The sequence below is a fragment of the Mustelus asterias genome, chromosome X (genome assembly GCF_964213995.1).
Source record: "Mustelus asterias chromosome X, sMusAst1.hap1.1, whole genome shotgun sequence".
Taxonomy (NCBI): Eukaryota; Metazoa; Chordata; class Chondrichthyes; order Carcharhiniformes; family Triakidae; genus Mustelus; species Mustelus asterias.
In genome coordinates, this window is record NC_135834.1 from 12,019,148 (window position 1) to 12,037,135 (window position 17,988).

A 17,988-nucleotide genomic window follows, 5' to 3' on the forward strand; every position below is an offset into this window, starting at 1 on the left:
TGCAGCCCCACAGCCATATTTTCACAACACCACCACTGAGGGGAAAGGATGGTTTTGAAAGGCTGCCTGGCCAGGGGCATTCACATTCAGGTTTCTGAGTGAGTTGAGCAAAAGGGAGGATATCAACACAAGACACCCACTGCGGGACCTGAGCAGAGTGACCTGGCAACTTTGCCCTCTCTAAGAATTAGACATGAAACAACGTGAGGCTGAAAGTACAAGACCTTGAGTCAATGAAGATTAGCTACAGATGGGAGCGATGCCTGTTATTGAGACAGGAGCAACCTGAACATTTTGATTCAGCTGAAAGCCCTTCCTGAAGTCCTGGCCCCAGCAGCAGGGACTATTTACCCGCTAAATATCATTGCAAATCCCTTCTTTATCCCCCTCCCCTTGCTATTCTTGTGGTCCACTGACCTTGGCTGGCTGCTTGGCCCCCAAACTTCCCGGCTTCTGCGTTAGAGGGGAAAAAAAACCCAGGAGCTACATTTTGCGCGACTCGATGTCGCGTCTCCAGGAGAGAGTCTCAAAGGGGTTGACGTGTAATGAATCGCTTTAATTTGCAGTGGCTGTCAAGGGAAGCAATAGGTGTCCCTATGTGTTTTTGTGTGTGTGTTGAAACACCCTTGCCCCTTAAATAAACCAAATAATGGAATCTGTACAAAGAGGAGAGAATGGGGGTTATATTGAAGTGTAAATCTCGCCCGCACCCCTTGTACCAGACACTGATGTACTTGCGTTTGTTTTTGATATTTCTCATTTTGGGGTGTTTCTTCTTTCTTTCACTCCGGGATCCGTTTGTCAAAGATAAATATTTCGCGACACCACGCACAATGGAAGTGAAATCCTGATTGCTGCGAATGCCAATTGCCAAACTTCCATCTAGATTTTAATAAGCGTGTTGAATTTTGGATGGGGCTATAGGTTTGGAGAAGGGACAGGAGGTCCCATGATCAGCGACCTCTCCGCCTGATCTGGGCTTTTTAAAACAATGTCTCTTGCCTGGGCAGCGGAGAGAGAGATCAGAGAATTGTAATGTGCCCGGGGATTGAGAGACAGGCAGGAGAGGTGCGTATGAAAGTGGGGGGGGGGGGGGGGGTGGGGGAGAGAGCGCACATCTTCACACAAACCCCACCAGCATTACTGTCACTGGAGCTGCCAGTGAAGTTCCGTTTTCAAAGATCCCCTTTGAGCATTCCTGATCCGAGAGCAATGATCAAAGTCTTCGTTTTCAAACAGCGAACTTGTTTGATCAACCTTCGAGAGAGAGTAACAAGCGAGAAGGGAGAGGAGAGAGTCAGGGGTTAGAGAAACCGAGGGAGAGAGAGAGAGAGACAGAGACCGAGAGGAGAGAGAGAAAAAGCGAGAGGGGTGAAGAGAGAGAGAGAGCCAGGGGTTAGAGAGAAAGAGAGACCGGGGAAGAGAGAGTAGCAAGCGAGAGGGGTGAAGAGAGAGCCAGGGGTTAGAGAGAAAGAGAGACCGGGGAAGAGAGAGTAGCAAGCGAGAGGGGTGAAGAGAGAGCCAGGGGTTGGAGAAACCGAGGAAGGGAGAGAGACAGAGACCGAGAGAGAGAGAGAGAGAAGCAAGCGAGAGAGGAAAGAGCGAGGAGGAGAGAGAGAAAAGACAGGGGGTGTGTGGTGGTAGTGGAGGGTGAGAGAGACAGACAGACACAGGGGGGAGAATAAGGAGTGTGAATAAGGACAAGCTTGAAATACAACACAAAGATAGAGGGAGGCAGAGAGTGACAGAGATAAAATCTTGCAAATTAAGACTGTCGGATCCATCTCGGTTCAATCTGTCTTTGAACTGATTTGGGGGGTTTTTTCTCCCCCTCTCTGTGACTGGCCTTTTTGTATATGAGAAAAAAACTGACTCAATCTAGCGGCAGTGGGAAGCACGGCAGCGGAGGCGATGAGGATGCTCGTGAGGAGGGCATTGCAATGAGCTCGCTGGTGTCGTTGCCACAGAGGTTTTGAGGTCTCTCAGGGTACTTGCCAATCTCTTCCTGCCATGGCAGCTCCGAGGATGTGTGGCCACGTCTCTTTGCTCCTCACCATCTCACTCACATGCTCCAGGTAAGAAAACAAAACGATTCTGAGTGATTAACCTCCCTGAATTCAAATGGTGTGAAAATTAAAACTATTGTTAAAACATTGGAGAGAGTGCAGAAGAGGTTTTACAAGAATGATTCCAGGGATGAGAGACTTCAGTGATGAGGATAGATTGGGGAGGTTGGGACTGTTCTCCTTGGAGAGAAGAAAGATAAGAGGCGATTTGATAGAGATATTCAAAATCATGAGGGAGCTGGACAGAGTACTTAAGGAGAAACTGTTCTTGCTTGTAAAAGTGGACACAGATTTAAAGTGATTTGTAAAAGAAGCAAACATGATGTGAGAAAAAACTTTTTCAAACAGCGAGTGGTTTGGGTGGGATGCACTGCCTGGGAGTGTGGTGGAGACAGGTTCAATTCAAGAGGGTTTTAGATGATTATTTGAACAGAAACAATTGTTCGGGGTTACAGGCAGGAGAATGACACGAAGTCATGATGCTCATTTGGAGAGCTGGTGCAGACATGATGGGCTAAATGGCCTCCTGCGCAGTAACCATTCTGTGATGTACCTGCTGTGATTTGGGATGGTATGTCCATTGTGAATGTGGATGCTGTTAGCTCATTTTCACTCTTTGCCCTCTCTCTCTCTACCTCTCCGCCTCAAGTGTCGCCGGGAATGAGATCTTGGGACTGAAGATCCCAGTGGACCCGATCCTGACTGCCAATACGGTGTGCCTGACCCTGCCAGGGCTCAGCAGGCGCCAGCTGGGACTGTGCGTGAGGAGCCCTGATGTGACCGCCGCTGCTGTGCAGGGCATACAGATCGCCATCCATGAGTGTCAGCGCCAGCTCTGGGACCAGAGGTGGAATTGCTCGACCCTGGAAAACGGTGGGAAAATCCTGCAGGATACCGTCATCCTCAGCAGAGGTAAACACACACACCTTCCGACACTCGGGCTAATGGTTGGGTGGGGGCGATTGGATGGACATTTTTTTTAAAGGAAGGTCAATTTCTATCCCTGACTGAGGTGAATTTCTCGTTCAGATGCTCTCACCTAGCTCCAGATTCACAACTCACCCTTAGACCAAAGTGAAGTCCTGACTAGTTTGAGACAACTGAGACGCCTGATGCTTGTATACTGCGGCAATGAGACCGAAATTATGGTCCCCCCTCACTACCCCCCCCCCCCCTCCCCAACACCAAGTACTCATCAGACTTTTCTGTTAACCTTTTGCACCGCGTGTGTGAGAGAGGACTAACTCCCTCACTCGCCCACTGGTCCACACACCAACCAGGACCTGCACCCACCCCAGCAGCAGCTCCAAGTATATCCAAGATCGCCTCCTCTGCGCTTCATTATGACAAGTGAGCGTGTGGCGCCCTTGGCTGAATGAATGAGCATCAAGATGTCAACAGAGAAGGAAATAAACAGGACGGAACGCTTCCTATCTTCTGAAGAGCTGAGACGAACATAGGAGCAGGAGTAGGCCACTCGGCCCCTCGAGCCTGCTCTCCCATTCAGTGAAGATCATGACTGATCTGATGATAACCTCACAATCTTGCCTGCCCCCTTCCCTGATTTGAATTTCGGCTCCTTTCGCCTGAAACCCCCGCCCCATCAACAAAAGTTACAAAGGTATTTCAGCCCCAGTTAACACAAAACTGTGACTAGTGGAAGTCACACCGATATTTCAAGGGTTTCTGCTCTGTGGCGGTGGAGTCTGTACACTCTCCCTGACACCCTGAACTGGTGAGTGGCGATGCTGTTTGTTAATGAACCGTTGGGACTCGCTGTAACAGCAGAGGTACAAGACAATTTGATCCACACATTGACAGTGCGTGGCACGGTTTGATCTCCAAGGGGCTGTGTTGAACGGTGGGGTTCAAAGGCAGTAGTCGCCAGCACACTGACAGGAGAAGGATTTAAGAAGCGGCTTCCACAGATGTTGACACATGCTCCAGTACATGCAATTATCAGAATGGGGCCTTAAAGCAGCGGGTACGAGGCATCTGCCCTTTCAAATGGATGGAAAGAAGAGAGAATATGGAGAGTTTAGGGGAATTTCACAGTAACTTCATTGCAGTGTTAATGTAAGCCTTACTTGTGACTAATAAATAAACTTTTTAGTCATGGAGTCATAGAGTATTACAGTACAGAAAGAGGCCTTTCGGCCCATGCTGTGTTGCTGTCCTACCCAATCAACGTCAGATGGGGGGGAGGGGCGGGGGCTGAAATGACAAACAGATTATCTGGTCATGCTCAGATTTTGCTGCTTCTGGGATCTTGTTGTGCCGAAATCGGCTGCTGCATTCGCAACAGGGGGACTACACTGCAAAAGAAGAAGTACTTAATTGGCTGTGATGCGCTTTGGGAAGCGCTGTGTGAATTGCGGTGTGCACTGTGGGGTGTGTGGGTTTTGTCATGTTATGTGGGGATTTCACCTCTCGACTGCATTCTTAACCATGACCACCCCAGAATGTTGGCAATCATCTTGGCATCCCGCCAACTCAGTCAGAGTCATAAAGTTTCACAGCATAGAAAGAGCCCTTCGGCCCATTGTGTCTGTGCCAGTCGTCAAGCATATATCTACTCCAATCCCATTTTCCAGCATTTGGTCGGTAGCCTTGTATGCTGTGGCGTTTCAAGTGCTCATCTAAATGCTTGTTAATGTTGTGAGTGTTCCCGCCTCTACCGCCCTTTCAGGCACTGAGTTCCAGATTCCCACCACCCTCTGGATGAAAAATATTTTCCTCACATCCCCTCTAAATTTCCTGCTCTTTCCCTTACATCGTTACAGGGCTAGACAGAAAGATATTCTTTCTGAATCTACCCTGTCTAACCCTGTAAAGATGTAAGAGAAGGAGCAGGAAATTTAGAGGGGATGTGAGGAAAATATTTTTCACCCAGAAGGTGGTGGGAATCTGGAACTCACTGCCTGAAAGAGTAGTAGAGGCAGGAACACTTACAACATTTAAAAAAAACATTTAGATTGACCCCTCTACTAAGGGGAAAAAGTTTCTTCTTCCTATCTACCCTATCTATGTCCCTCACAATTTGCTACACCTAATTAGGTCCCCCTCAACCTTCTCTGCTCTAAGGAAAACAACCCCAGTCTAATCAGCCTCTTTTTGTAGCTGAAACACTCCAGCCCAGGCAACATCCTGGTGTATTTCTTCTGCACCTTCTCCAGTGCAATCATATCCTTCCTGTAGTGTGGTGACCAGAACGACACACAGTTCTCCAGCTGTGGCCTAACCACCATTTTATACAGCTTCATCATAACCTCCCTGCTCTTATATTCTATGCCTTGGCTAATAAAGGCGCGTATCTCATAAACTATCTTAACCACCTTATCTACCTATTCCCCCTGCCTTCAGGGATTGATGGACATGCACAGCAAGGTCCCTCTGATTCTCTGTACTTCCTAGCATCCTACCCTTGCCCTGTTAGTCCTCCCAAAATGCATCACCTCACACTTTTTGAAGAGCTGACTCCCTTGATCTTTGCTTCTGGCTTGATGTGTCAAAGTGAACCATTCCCAACCATTTTCTGGGTACCAGCTCCCTCCTGAGTGTTCTTCCCCAGACCTTTGCTCCTGTAACTCTGCACCCAACCTGCAGGAGTCATCAACCTCCTTTCTATATTGGACATTGCGAAGAAGTGAAGGGGAACGGTTCTTGCATCACAATGACAGGAAAAAATAAACAGATGTTTGTGGTGCATTGCAGATGTGCTCGGGACACCTGGTTGGTTTGAATTGACAATGAACTGTGGCTGAATCACTCCTACACATCATGACCCCTCCCCCCACCCTCCACCCCCGCACCACAGAAACAGCTGCAATTCAACTCAAACCAAATGAATCTTCCTTATTCATGAGACAATCACCATCATGTTAATCCGGGGATCTTACAATTTATTCAGAGGTAGATCAGGTAGTGTTGGCTAATTCCAGTCTTCCAATGCTGCTGGATTAAGTGGGCCAGGTTAAACTGAGACAGATGTGGTTTAGTAGGGGGGCAGTGTGAGATTATGGCATACAAAGCTACAGAAAACTGCTGGAAAATGGGATTAGAATAGATAGGTGCTTGATGGCCAGAGCAAACACAATGGGCTGAAGGGCCTCTTTCAATGCCATAAAACTTTGTGACCCCACTTTGGACCTAATTTTGGGGAGGGAGGGGGTGCATCAGGATATTTTCGAGTTGGGGAGAAGTTTGTGTAGGGTTAAGGATCTCAAGGGTGTGAGTAGCTAAAATAACATGAGAAAAGTGCTTCCTTGAATCAGTCAGATGGACAGAATGTTAGCCCTTAGGACAGGGTGTGTGTTCTAGTTATTTAGACTGCATCTGGAGTTCCCCATTCAGTCTGGGCCATGCTGACCTTGATGATTCATTAGAATTATACTGGTTATATGTTGCAGCATTCACAAATCAGAGAGGATACATTGTAAGGACATAGCCCAGGCTTGTACTCCCTTGGGTAGAGCAGATTCAGCTGTGAGGTCATTGAGGTGTTTAGATGATTCAATGAATGCATAGGGTCGATAGAGAGAAAAACTATTCCATCTGGTGGGAGGGAGTCCAGAACAAGGAGGCAGAAGTTTAAGATTGGATCCAGGTCGTTCAGGGGTGATGTTACTAACCTCACACAAAGGGGAGGGGAAATCTGGAACTCTCTCCCCTCTCCCTCCCCAACAGCTTTGGATGTAGGGGGCAATTCAAAATTTCAAGACTGAGGTTGAACGATTCTTGTTGGGTTGGGATATTAAGGACAATCTTGTGGCGCAGTGGATACTGTTTCCGAGACCAAATATTTCGGTTCAAGTCCCATTCCAGGACCTGATGTGTTCACAATCGTGGCCAGACAGGTTGAGCACCGACCTGCAAAGTCCTTCCAATACATGCCAGGGGTAAGAGTGGGAGAGATTCCTGGTCAGCCATTGGTGAGGGGAATCAATTGCAGCCTCGGACCACCAATTGTCCATGGCTCCAGGCTACAAGGTGCAAGTAAAGGTGTGTGTAACCACAGCGACACAGACTCCCTGAGTGATCTGTGACAATTAAGGGTTACAGAAGCATGGTGGACGGACACGCACACACACACGCAATGGAAATGAATGGGCTGAATGGCCTCCTCCTATTCCTGTGTAAATTCATTTCCGAAAGATCAGGTGTTAACTTGCGGGTGAATTATGGGATGCCTGTGTCTTAGACACTTTTGAAGGTGCAGTAAATAAACTCTCTCTCACTCTCACACACACACACATATCTCTCACACTTAACAATTCTGGATCTATATGTTGCAAACCATAGAAAAGTTAGAGCACAGAAGGAGGCCATTTGGCCCATCTTGTCCATGCCAGTCCAAGGACACCCAGGTGCCCTTTCTAATCCCACCTTCCTGCACCCAGCCATAGCCCTGTAGCTTACAGCACTTAAGGTGCAGATCCAGGTACTTTTTAAAGAGTTTAGGACCTCTGCCTCCATCACCAACTTGGGCAGTGAATTCCAGACACCCACCACCCTCTGCATAAAAAATGTTCTTCCTCATGTTCCCTCTACACCTTCTGCTGCTTATCTTGAATCTATGTCCCCTGTTCTAGAATTCTCCACCAAGGGAAACAATTTTATCCTGTCCACTCTATCTCTTCCCCTCATAATTTTGTACACCTCTATCAAGTCAACCAAGGAAAATAACCCTAATCTATCCAATCTCTCCAAAACAGCCTGTTAATTCTCTGATGCCCCCTCTATAAGGAACTTCTCTGCAGTAATTGTTTTTCTTTAATTTATAATTGTCAACTCGGGTAACGCACATCTTTTGCTGTTATATGTACCAGGGTTCCGGGAAAGTGCCTTCATGTTCTCACTGTTGGCCGCGGGAGTCACCCACTCGGTGGCCACCGCCTGCAGCCTAGGAAAGCTCAAGGGCTGTGGCTGCGACCAAAAGCGGAGAGAAGATGACCAGAGCCTGCGCTTCAAGCTCCACCAGCTCCGGGTCCAAGCGCTGACCCAGGGCCTCCCTGTCTCCATCCCAGAGCCCGAGGAGCGCTTCCCCGGCATCCAGGACTCCTGGGAGCGGGGTGACTGCAACCACGACATCGAATTCGGGGAGAGGTTTTCCAGGGACTTTCTGGACTCCCGGGAGACATCAAGAGACATCCACGGCAGAATGAGACTCCACAACAACAAGCTGGGAAGGCAGGTAAGCAATCTTTGGAGAATGTGTGTGTTGGCCTTTCAATCCAAGTTTGGTACTCATCATTTTAACCACAACCCGTGTCTATGCACCTTTTACACTCTGGGTGAGAAAGGTGGGTGTAAAATTTTACTTTGGCAGAAATTTTGGTGTATTTCAGTTCCATAGAAACTAATAACCCACTGGTCCTCAATAAAGTAACAGAGCTGTTTAATACTGCGCCATCCAAGTTAAGAGTGGCATAATGGCGCTAAATTGTACGTTAATGGCGCTAAAATGCATGCTAGCAGCGCTAAAATGTACGTCAATGGCGCTAAAGTGTCTACCAATGGGGAGATGGTTCTTGCTGTAGGAGTTTTTTTAAAACTCTAACAGAAATGTGAGAAACTATAGCATCAGCAATGCAGCACCTCTGGATGGGAGTTCAATGTTGAATGTCAGGTGCAGGGGCTTGTTCCAGCTGTGAGTGCGACCCTGATGTGAGTGGAACCTTCCAGATGTGCAGATTAGGTGGATTGGTCATGCTAGATTACCCCTTAGTGTCCCAAGATGTGTAGGTTAGGGGGATTGGCCATGCTAAATGTGTGGGGTTCCAGGGATAGAGTGGAGAATTGGGCCTGGGTAAGATGCTCTTTTGGTGAGTTGGTGCAGACTCGATGGGCCAAATGGCTTCCTTCTGCACCGTAGGGACTCTGTGGTTCACTGAGTCAATGCTCCAAATTACACTTTAGGTTTCAGTTCAGGCAGCAAGTGATCCTATTCACTGGGGCAAAAACACGCACACACACAAAAAGAGTGGTTTAGGCAGCCTGAATGGGTGGAGTCAACCACATTGCTGTGGGTCTGAAGTCGCATGTAGGCCAGAGCAGGTAAGGACGGCAGATTTCCTTTCCTAAAGTGAATCAGATGGCTTTTTATGACAATCGGTGATAGTTGTCATGGTCCCCACGACTGAGACTAGCTTTATATTCCAGATTTTATGAACTGAATTTAAATTCCACCAGCTGTCGTGGTGGGATTTGAACCCGAGTCCCCAGAGCATTGGCCCAGGGCCTTTGGATTATTAGTCCAGTGGCAGTACCACTATATCACTGCGTTCCCATTATTCATTAACACATCACTGTCCCCATTATTCATTGGATCTTTTTATATGTCAAAACCAGTACTGGGGTAGCACATTTCATTGCAAACTGCTATGTGGACATTTCCTCCAAGGATTTTCACTTTGAGATGGCCAAACTTACCTATTTCGCTGTGATGCTGGGTAGGTGACACTATAAAAGAAATTTCAACGTGAATCCTGACTTGACTGTCACCTTACTCCCAAAGCCTACTGCTCTGTTCTTGCAGCTCCTGTAGAATGCTCTCTCGACTGTCAGTGTTGTTTGATTCTTTTTCTTTTTAACTTTTTCTTCCTTTAAATTTTAACATTTTGCTGTCTTTTAAAAAGCTTTGTATTTTCCTCCTATTTGCTATGTCTTAGTCTTGTTTTTGATTTTACCTATTTCATTGAATGTTCTGCCATTAATTTCATTTTTTCCACTGCATCTGACTCTCCATGAACTTTTACCCCACTTGTGCCTTTGCCCCTGCTCTGGTTGCCAAGCTTGACTTTTCCATCATTTGTCACCTCTTTCCTGATGCGCAGGCCCAATCCCACCTTCGGTCTCCACCTTCACCACTGGCTCAGCTTCTATCTCCTCCTCCGTCACAGTTCCTGCGCCAGCAATTGTCTTCTAATTTGCAATTGCTGCTCCTTTGCAGCTTCTGAGAGTGATCTATCTGTAAACCTTGGCCCTTTTCAGCTTATCCTATGTCACAATTTCCCTCCCACTTGATCTCTGCCTCTTCTTGCAATAATGTTTTTATGAACGTACGAATTAGGAGCAGGAGTAGGCCACTCAGCCCCTCGAGCCTGCTCCGCCATTCAATAAGATCATGGCTGATCTGATTGTAACCTCAACCCCACATTCCTGCCTCCCCCGATAACCTTTCACCCCGTTGTTAATCAAGAATCTATCTAACTCTGCCTTAAAAATATTTAAGAGCTCTTCACAACCCTTTGAGGAAGAGAATTCCAAAGTCACATGACACTCTAAGACATACTTTTTCCTCATCTCTGTCCTAAATGGGTAACTCTTTATTTTTAAAGACTGACCCCCTAGTCCTAGATTCTCCCACAGAGGAAACATCCTTTCCACATCCACCTTGTCAATACCCCTCAGGATCTCTATCTTTCAATCAAGTCGCCTCTTAAGTTTCGAAACTCCTGCGGATACAAGCCTAGCCTGTCTAATCTTTCTCATTTTCTCCCACTTGCCTTTGTTCATCTGATTCATCCTTCCCCCCCCCCCCATCCCCATTTCTTTTCATGGCTTCTATAATCTATGTCTCCTTTGAATTAAATCTCTCTCCCCTCCCCGCCAATTCACCTCCACTCCTATTCCTCCCTCTCTTTCCCCAACTTTATTTCCACGGAGGATAAAAACATCAGGAGTCACACAATACACAAAAATAAATAATTATACATAAACAGATTTATTGCAAAGAACATCGATTTGTATTTTATAGTGCCTTTCATGTAGTCAAGCATACCAACAGGCAAATTAGGAGCAGGAGTAGGCTGTTCGGCCCTTCAAACCTGCTCTACATTCAATGAGAACCTGGCTGATCTGATTGTGGTCTCAACTCCATATCCGGCCCATCCCCAATAACTCCTGACTCCCTTATCATTCAAGAATCTATCTAGCTCTGCCTTAAAAATATTCAATGACCCTGCCTCCACCGTTCTTTGGGGAAGAGTGTTCCTCAGACTCATGATCCTGGGAGCATCTCCGTCTTAAATGGGAGGCCCCTTATTTTTAAATTGTTTCTCCTAATTCTAGTCTGTCCTACAAGGGGAAACAACCTATTGGCATTCACCTGTCGAGTCCCGAGAGGATTTTTTTATGTCTCAGTAAGATCAAAATTGGGGAGGAGCATGTCAGAGGCCAGAATTGGAGGAGCTTAGAGATGCTGGAGGGGATTTGAGGGATAGGAAAGTGGTTGAGGAGAAGATGTTGGGGGGGGTGTGGAATTTGAAAATGAGGAGAATTTTAAAATTGAGTCACTGCTGGCCCGAGAGCCAAAGTAGTTCAGCAAGGACAGAGGTTATGGGAGACCAGGTTCTGGCGGGAGCTAGGGTACAGACAGCAGAATTTTGGATGAACTCACATTTCTAGAGGTTGGAAGGTCAGCCAGGAGTGGGTTGGACTAGTCAGGCCCAGAGGTAACAAAGGCATCGAGGAGGGTTTCAGCAGCAGATGAGATGAAGCTGGGACAAAGTCAAGAGGTGGAAGGAGGCCATTTCTTTTTACATATAGCTCAATCTGTAATGCATCCCATGAAAAGAACACAATCATTTGAGAAGAGAAAGTTCGGCATGTTGCACTTAATGACAAAGAAAAACAAACAGACACAAAAAAAATCTGCAAACAGACATTAGTCTGGGGAAAAAAATCAAAGCAGGAAGTGCTGGAAAAACCCAGCAGGTCTGGCAGCATCTGTGGACAGAGAAACACATGCACATGCACAGTGATACAAAGTAAAATTGCACAGAGAAATCACAATGGCAGAATGAGATGGCAACACAATGTGAGCAATGTCACAGATCTGCCAGTAATATATTAAACCCCTGATGTTAGTAACACTGTAATGCATGGGAAAGGCTGTCAGTAGTTGTTCCTCAGGCAGTGCTGTAACCTGTTACAACAAACATAGCGAAAAGACAATAACCAAGTGGGCTGCAAACCCCAGGGCCTATCCTGCCTTTTCCCATTGTGGATACAGGCTAACTTGCTGTGGATCATAGATTTAAGGTAATGTGCAGGAGGTTTAGAGGGGTTTTGAGGGAAAAAATGTTCACCCAGAGGGTGGTGGGAGTCTGGAACTCGCTGCCTGAGAGGGTGGTAGAGACAGGAACACTCAAAACATTTAAGGAACATTTAAATGAGCACTTGAAACATCATAACATACAAGGCTACAGACCAAGTGCTGGAAAATGGGATTAGAATACATAGGTGCTTGATGGCTGGCGCGGACATAATGGGCCGAAGGGCTGTAAAACTCTATGACTCTATGTCCAGCATTTGGTTTGCTGTTCCATATTCCCAGCATTTTTGCTGTTTTTCTTCTTTTAGCTGAAGGATCCTATGACACCATTTCGAAGAAGAGCAGGGGGAGTTCTCCCCTGTGTCATGGCCAATATTTATCCTTCAGTCAACATCACAAAAAACAGATTGTCTGATCATTATCATATTGCTGTTTTTGGGAGTTTACTGTGCGCAAACTGTCCTCTGCATTTCCAACATTACAACAGTGACAACAGGTCAATAAATACTTCATTGGCTGTAAAGTCCTTTGGGATGTCCTTGGGTGGCATGAGAGGTGCTATATAAATGCAAGTCTTTCTTCTTTCCCCCAGCTAAGCATGAGCAGGATCACTGGAGATATACAAGTATATCATAGATTTGACAGCTCCAAGAGATATTCAATACTGCAAGGGATAGGTTAAAACTTGTTAACTGAGGTCTTATCAGATCAGGATTATGGTTCATGTTGACTTGTCTGTTGTGGAGAGGGCTTAGCAGGTCTGTTCATTGCTCCAGTTCTTCCTTTGGTGTTTCTGTTTGATTGCTTTTCTTCTGAATTTCAGGCAGTGATTGACAACATGAAACGCAAGTGTAAATGTCATGGCACCTCGGGCAGTTGCCAATTTAAAACCTGCTGGCATGTGACCCCCGATTTCCGACGGGTTGGGGCTGTGTTGAAGAAGCGGTTCCAGAATGCGGTCCTCATCAAAACACACAATAAAAACACAGGCCAGTTCAGCCTGAAGCCCAGCCGGAGGAGAATCTACAAGGACATGGTGTACTTCGAGAAATCGCCCGACTTCTGTGAGAAGGACCTGGGCACGGACTCTCCAGGCACACGGGGGAGGGTCTGCAATAAAACAAGCCAAGGGATGGACAACTGTGACAGCCTGTGCTGTGGGAGAGGGCACAACATCCTCAAACAGAGCCGGAGCGAACGCTGCCACTGCCGCTTCCACTGGTGTTGCTATGTGTTGTGTGATGAATGCAGGGTCAGCGAGTGGGTCAACGTATGCAAGTAACCATCGTGAAACAGGAAACACTGGGGCACCTTCTTTCATTCTTATGCAATGTAGACTTTTTTTCTATGTTTTTAAATTTCCCACTGCATATGTTGATGGACAACAGGCGTGCTTAACGCATAACATGACTTGGGCTGTGTGGAGCAGGCATGTTCATCTGGGGTGATGGGGAATAAGATTAACAGCACATTGGGTCCTTTTCCCATCACCCAATCCTTGCAGCGATTGGTTGAGAATAGGGCATCGTCAAGAGGTAAAGGTCTTTCATAGAAACCCTACAGTGCAGAAGGAGGCCATTCGGCCCATCGAGTCCGCACCGACCACAATCCCACCCAGGCCCCACCCCCACATATTTTACCCGCTAATCCCGCTAACCTACGCATCTCAGAACTCTAAGGGGCAATTTTTAACCTGGCCAATCAACCTAACCCGCACATCTTTGGACTGTGGGAGGAAACCGGAGCACCCGGAGGAAACCCACGCAGACACGAGGAGAATGTGCAAACTCCACACAGACTGTGATCCGAGCCCGGAATCGAACCCGGGACCCTGGAGCTGTGAAGCAGCAGTGCTAACCACTGTGCTACCGTGCCGCCCATTTCAGAGCCCACCTCAAATACTATGAGTTTAGCTTATTAGCTTAGCTTGGTGTTGGGGTTGGTGGGGCGGGGGATGATTGGGGGGAAGGTGGGTGCATGGAGATAGAACTGAATTTCTTAAATGCGTCCAAAGCTGTCTTGTCACACTTCCAACCTGCCAGCCTTTGGAGTTATTCTCAAACTTGCACCGAGGTGAGGGTCCATGCCAGCCCTCCCTGATAGATACAGGGGCTCCAGCATGGGCCATTCAGTCTCAGCTGCACTTCTGATGACCAAGGCCCACTCCGCTTGACAATGCCATTCTTGCGCGTTCTCTTGTCAATGGCTTCTTTGGAACAAACCCAAATGGTGTTCAGATTAGCCCTGGGCTCACTGGCAAAAGAGGATGACTCAAGTTAAGAGCTGTAGCTGCACGGACCCAGGATTGTCCGCTCTCTGAGAGGTAGTGGATGTAAATGTAATCCCAAACCAAGGAGGAGATCAGCAAAGACTTTGGCTACAATCAACGTTAGCAGCCACCATTAACAAATGAAGAAATATTCGTATAATGTCCCTCATTTAAAAAAAAGACCAATTCAGCTTTTAGCAGTGGTCCCCAAAAAGGATTATGGTTGGGGGAATGGGGTGGGAACTGAAGGCATCTTGCAAGAGGGATGCTTTTGAAACGAAGTAGTATGGTCGAGTGGTTTTGGAAGAGAGACATCCTGTCTGGGAAATCAGTGGTTAAACAGAGAGAGAGAGCGCCACCAGCAACAATGCTGAGCCAAAGGAATGGAGGGTCTGGGTTTGAGACATCTGCTGCAGAGGATACTCAGGTTGGGGAGAGGGACTGAAAACTGAGGATAAGCTCAACCCCTGGGCCACCAAGTGTCGAGTGAGGGACATGGTTGGCTTACTAGGACATCACGCAGGGTGAGAGTTTGGGCAAGAGAGCTTGGGATTGTTTGAGGACTGAAGGGGGGTGGAAGTGAAGGGAAATCCCACTGTTCTGACAGACAGGCAGTGTAGAAAGCAGCGCTGGGGGGGAGGATATGACAACGTTTTGGAAGCTGCAGAAAGGTGATCTTAGCTGCGGATTTTTGAGTGTAGAGCATTCAGCTCAGGGCCTAATGGTCCAGGGGGCATTCCTGGCCTCCGCCTGAGCAGTTACTAGGAGTCAGTGCCAGAGGCAGTTGGGCAAAAGACCAAGAAACTGGCTTTAGGTTTTGATAGGCCAATATGTCCAGCATTGTGCAAAAATGTATTGACCAGGCTGTGTAGCTGCATGGACAGGGCATTGTAGTGTGAAATGAGAAATACGACATTGCTGAGCTGGATTTTTCCTTTAACCAAAGCCATCCCAAGTTCCCACATTAACAGAGGATCAAATACCAGTTTAGATCAAACAATGGAACTCATGGGGGTGGTTTGAAACACAGTTGGCAACGTTAGCATGAAAGGAACTCCGAGACTGTCTGTTCTGTTCAAGTGTTTTAATTTTAAAATCACTTTGATAAATCCAGTACAAAGGATTTCCTACTAAATTACATATCACTTATTTTTTTAATGTTCCGTCCCATTATTAACTTGCATTCCCGCCCAGGAGCCTGGGATGTTCAATCCTTCTTTGCAAAGTGTTCATCATGGAAGGAAGTGGTGGCTTGGCAGAACCCTGGAATGCAGTTCCGTGGTAGTGGGGGGAAGAAAGCTGCACTTGAACTTTATTTTTGGGGCGGGGGGAGGGGTGGGTGGGGGGAGGGAGACTGTTTAAAGAAGTGTCTTGTTCTGCAGAGCCTGTGCCAACACCTGCTAAACACTCCCCAACTGGCCTGCAAGCATTCCCGACCAGCAAAGTACTCTTTTCAAACGGAAATTGTCTGGAACAGCTGAAGAAAGATGTTTAGACTTCAAATCAGGTGTTCAAGCTGTTTGGTGAATCACCTCAATTAACTTATTTAACAGCCTGGGGCCTTAGTCTGAGGAACCACATGGCAGCCTCTGTCACTGGCATATTCCAACATGGTCAGCATATGTTAAGTGCATGTAAGTGCTTTGTCTAAGAATTTGGATGTTTAAAAAAATATTAATTCCAGGTTTTTGGCAGTACATTGGAAATTACATTTTTGATCATTAATTGTCAACATGCTATTCCTCAAGCATTCTATTTTTCCTGTATCTTGCTCATTTGATCTGGAATATACATTCATATTTTTAACATTTATATTCATTGTGTGGTTACTTAACTGCTTATATGCGTACAGCTAATTGGATCATTTCAGCAATGGCCTTGTGTGGACATTTCGACAGGCAGGGCACCAAGTGAAAGCAATGTCTGCTTTGGACTTTAACCTGGTGTTGTTAAACTTCGGACTGGAATCAAGCAGCACACACCCAATGCTTGCTGAGATTTATTTTCCTTCAAGATGCAATGATTGTTGTTGCCCTATCTGAGCAACACTGCATTCGCACACGCATACATACACAAGCCAGTCATGGTTGGGTACATGCCAAAGCTCGCCCAATTCTCTGCCGTAGCATATCCCCTACAACCTGTGTAGGTTGACGCTGTTGTGGCAACGTCGCATGACCTTGAAGCCTGCTGTGTCTACAACCCTCCAGGGTCACTGTGTTCCTCCAACCCTGGCTTCCTGGGCATTCCCGATTTTCTTCACCTTGCTGTTGGTGGTCATTCTTTCATCTGCCCACTCTAAGCTCCAGAATTCCCTCCCTAAGCCTCCGCATCCCTACCCCTCTCACCTCCTCTCAGATGTCCCTTTGTCTAAGCTTTTGACCGCTCGCCCTAATCTCTTAACATGGCTTGACAGCAACTTTTCTCTGATTACGCTCCGGTGAGGCACCTTGGGATGCTTCACATTAAAGGTGCTATATAAATGCAAGTTGTTGCTTCGCTAAGGACTCAAAGAAGACTTTTTGAGCTTCATTGCTGTCAAGACCAATGCAGGTTCTGATGTAGCTCGTTAGGCATAGTATCAAGTGGACTTATTCTGTTCAGATTGATTCTGATGGGATAACCTGGAACCCGCTGCCTATGAGGGGGTGGGATGTAGAAACAATCAGTTGATTTTAAAAGAGAATGAGATGCATATTTGAAGGAAATAAACTTGCAAGGCTACAGGGATAGAGCAGGGGAGTGGGACTGACTGGATTCCTCTGCGGCGAGCTGGCATGGAATTAATGGGCTGAATGACCTCCTTCTGTGCTATAGATGACTCTGTGACTAAACGCTGCCATACAAGACAAGTTCTAAATTGAGGTATTCAAAGCCCAGTTCTCATCGTTGGCTCATATTCAGAGAAGTGTAGGTGAAATATGGTGTGAGAATTTGAATTTTATATATCATTGCTGATAGATTTAATCCTTTTGTATACTGGATGGGATTGCTTTAGACTGCACTTACTTTTTAGTTATTTAAAAAACCTTTTGTTACAGTTTTGTTTGCACTTCAGTCCCACGCTCCTGATCTACGGGCACCCAGTGCAGAGAGGGGTGGGGAAGGAGGAGGACCTCCTCGTAAACCTGCTCCTGGGCCTGGCCAAACTCACCATCAACAGATCCAGGCAGCGGGCAACCAAGGGGGTCGTCCGACCTGACTGTCTGCCCCTCTACCGCAGCTACATTCACGTTCTGGTGTCCCCGGAAAGGGAGCACGTGGCGTCCAACGACACCATCAAGGCCTTCCGTGCCCATTGGGCACTGCAGGGACTGGGGTGCCTTATTTACCCTCTTAATCACATTTTAGTTTAATGTTTTAAGTTTCATTTGTGATTTGTTTTTGTTGAAGGCAGTAGCTCTTTAAGAGGCTGCTCTTTTAATTTGTCCCTCAGTTTGTTTGATTTAACTGGTTTTATACAAAAGAGTTGGATACTGGATGGCTTTAAGTTGAAAATATTATTGTTCTATCTCAGTTTACAAATTAATTTCCTATTGATATGTATTTCTGTGCATTATCTCAGCATCCCCCCCCCCCCCACACCATTCCCATAT

At 46.7% G+C, this 17,988-nt stretch overlaps 1 protein-coding gene across 1 annotated transcript; it reads left to right on the forward strand.

Moving 5' to 3' along the window:
* Window positions 1-1,866: 1,866 nt before the first annotated feature.
* Window positions 1,867-13,667, forward strand: wnt10b (wingless-type MMTV integration site family, member 10b). The gene is made up of 4 exons (XM_078201306.1): window positions 1,867-2,075; window positions 2,716-2,978; window positions 7,895-8,259; window positions 12,947-13,667. Exons 1-4 carry the CDS (start codon window positions 2,011-2,013, stop codon window positions 13,403-13,405), a joined length of 1,152 nt encoding a protein of 383 aa, XP_078057432.1. The 5' UTR covers window positions 1,867-2,010; the 3' UTR covers window positions 13,406-13,667.
* The last annotated feature ends 4,321 nt before the right edge of the window (window positions 13,668-17,988 follow it).